The sequence below is a fragment of the Scardinius erythrophthalmus genome (genome assembly GCF_964197995.2).
Source record: "Scardinius erythrophthalmus genome assembly, chromosome: 10".
Lineage (NCBI taxonomy): Eukaryota > Metazoa > Chordata > Actinopteri > Cypriniformes > Leuciscidae > Scardinius > Scardinius erythrophthalmus.
Window position 1 is genome coordinate 1,780,229 of NC_138230.1, and position 2,500 is coordinate 1,782,728.

Genomic DNA, 2,500 nt, shown 5'->3' on the forward strand with positions numbered 1-2,500 from the left:
TCAGGCGTTCCTCAGGATCTGCTGGGTAAAACACTTCAGTCTCTCACGTTTGACTTACTCTGTGTGAATGTGTGTGCGCGCGCGTGCGCGCGACTGCACTGCTTAAACTCGCGTTTGTGCTCATTTACACTGGAAAAGTATAAAGAGACTTTCATAGCGCTTTATTATTATTTAGGTATGTTAGCCGTGGGAGGGGCCAGCTCTGACTCCGCCCACACCTGACGCTGGCGCGAGCGGCGTGACGCGGCGTGACGCGACAAACGCACAAGAGCCCGTTATAATAATCAGTCATTGACACTGGATCGACAAAAATCATGGTTTAGTAATTCTTAACTATGACACAAAAAGTAGGAATGAAGAGATTAAGTCAAAATTGTGACAAACTCGAAATGATGACTGCAATTCTGACTTTTAATGTCATAATTTTGACTTCTTGTGTTATAATTATGTCATAATTTCTACTTCATCTCATAATGTCTGCTTTTTATGTCCCAGTTACGGCATGAAAGGGTCAGGGTCATGATTGTGGTGACAGGCCTGTACAGTGTTCATCTGTTGATTTCATTTAGAGATCATCTTCATCTCAGATGTTTCTCCTGAATAAATCTAGACACATGAGTCACTAGTTGTGAATATAGAGCTATACAGGATGATGAGAAATGTGATTGTTCTGGGACTCGTCATGAGAAGATGCAGCACTTAATTAATTAGTTATTTTCTTCTATAAATAATATTAATATTTCAGAGAGATTCTGTTCACATGTGTGTTTCTCCTTACTTAACCTCTCAAAACCTGTGTGTGTGTGTGTGTGTGTGTGTGTGTGTGTGTGTGTAGAGAGCGTTCAGGAGGCCGTCGGGCAGCAGGTCAAGCTATGTTTGGTTCAGAAGGTCAACCTGGAGGTCAAAGGTGACAAACTGGACAGCAGAATCCTGGTGAGTGAAGTGTGTTTCACTGAACGTGATATTAATGAGCCTATAAACAGATTTCATAAAGCCATGAACCAAACCAGCCAGCTTCAAAGAGAATCATAACGTCACAAACTTTGATTTGCAAGCAAAAAAGTATTTGAAAATCAGACAAAAATACAAAGGTAGAAGACAGTGAACTGAACAGCTTTACTGAGGGAAAGAACTACAATCCTACGGAGCATTGCAAACACCATTAAAATTAAAAACATTGGAGAAATATAAAACTGCAAAGTTTATTGAAAAATCTGCATATATATTCAGATATTTCAGTGTTTTGAGAGTGTAGGATGACGGATTTGATAGAGATCTTTTGTCAAGGTTGGCTTGTTTCGACTCTCTGATTGGTGGACTTTTCTGAATGGCATTATGGGTAATGTAGTTTTTCACCAGGAATTCCTTTGTTAAACAATTATTTTAAGAAACAGTTAAATAATATAATATAATAAATAATAACACAGACTGACGGCCTTCAACAGAAGCAGACACCATGGCTGACTGTGAAGGTCTAGCGGTAAAAGTCTAGTCAATTTCCATTTAAATGGAGTTTTTACTTCTGGAACTGACTCTGTATTGGGACTTCGGATCTCACTGTGAAGAAAGTCTGATCTGAGAGAGGACGGCTCCTGTGTTTCTGTGCGAGTGTTGGAGAAACTCCTCACTGTAGAACTCTGCTCTGTTTACACATTCTTACCCTCACACTCCTGCCCTGACATGACGGAGATCTGATCCTCTGGGCATGAACACACACGAACACACACACACACACACACACACTTTACATTCCAGGAGCCTCCACAGGTTTAGCAATAGCCTCTGCGCTGTGATTCAGTGTTTGCAGTGATAATGAGCGTCTCAGTGGAGCAGATGTGTGTGTTGCAGTCACTATTCTCACTTCTGCTCTGTAAGTGAATGTGTGTGTGATCGGTCACGACTCTGCTGTGTACAGGATGTCTCTCCGCCGCAGCTTTTACTGTTCGCAAGCGCTCCCACTCGAGCCTGCGTGAATGAATGGACCACAGTGAACAGCTCACACTGTTATATATCACACACTCCGTCACGTCTGAACACTGATCTGAGAGCTGTGGTTATATATCACACACTCCGTCACGTCTGAACACTGATCTGAGAGCTGTGGTTATATATCACACACTCCGTCACGTCTGAACACTGATCTGAGAGCTGTGGTTATATATCACACACTCCGTCACGTCTGAGCACTGATCTGAGAGCTGTGGTTATATATCACACACTCCGTCACGTCTGAACACTGATCTGAGATCTGTGATGAAACAGAAGAAGACTGCTGTGGTCGTGCTTCGACTCTGTGATCATCATTCTGCTCATAAACATTCCCTGCTACAGAAATAACCAGTGTAGATGACAGATCTCAAGCTGAGGAGTTTCTGGAGTTTAAGGGATGGTTCGGAGTAAAATCAGCCTAGGGTCCTCTGCACCGTGAGTTCGAGCCGAACACAGAAGCCTCTCTGTGAAGCCCCCCCCCCCCCAGAAGCCGTTTCCCCTTGGTCGAACA

General features: G+C 43.0%; 1 protein-coding gene across 2 annotated transcripts in view; it reads left to right on the forward strand.

The window, feature by feature from the left end:
* Positions 1-2,500, forward strand: part of carmil1 (capping protein regulator and myosin 1 linker 1) — a 35,211-nt gene that overhangs the window by 111 nt on the left and 32,600 nt on the right. For both annotated transcript variants that reach the window (XM_081376941.1, XM_081376942.1), the window contains exons 1-2: positions 1-25; positions 836-933. The exon at positions 1-25 is cut by the window's left edge and continues 111 nt beyond it. In XM_081376941.1, the coding sequence (XP_081233067.1) occupies positions 1-25; positions 836-933 (123 nt within the window). The remainder of the gene's footprint in view (positions 26-835; positions 934-2,500) is intronic.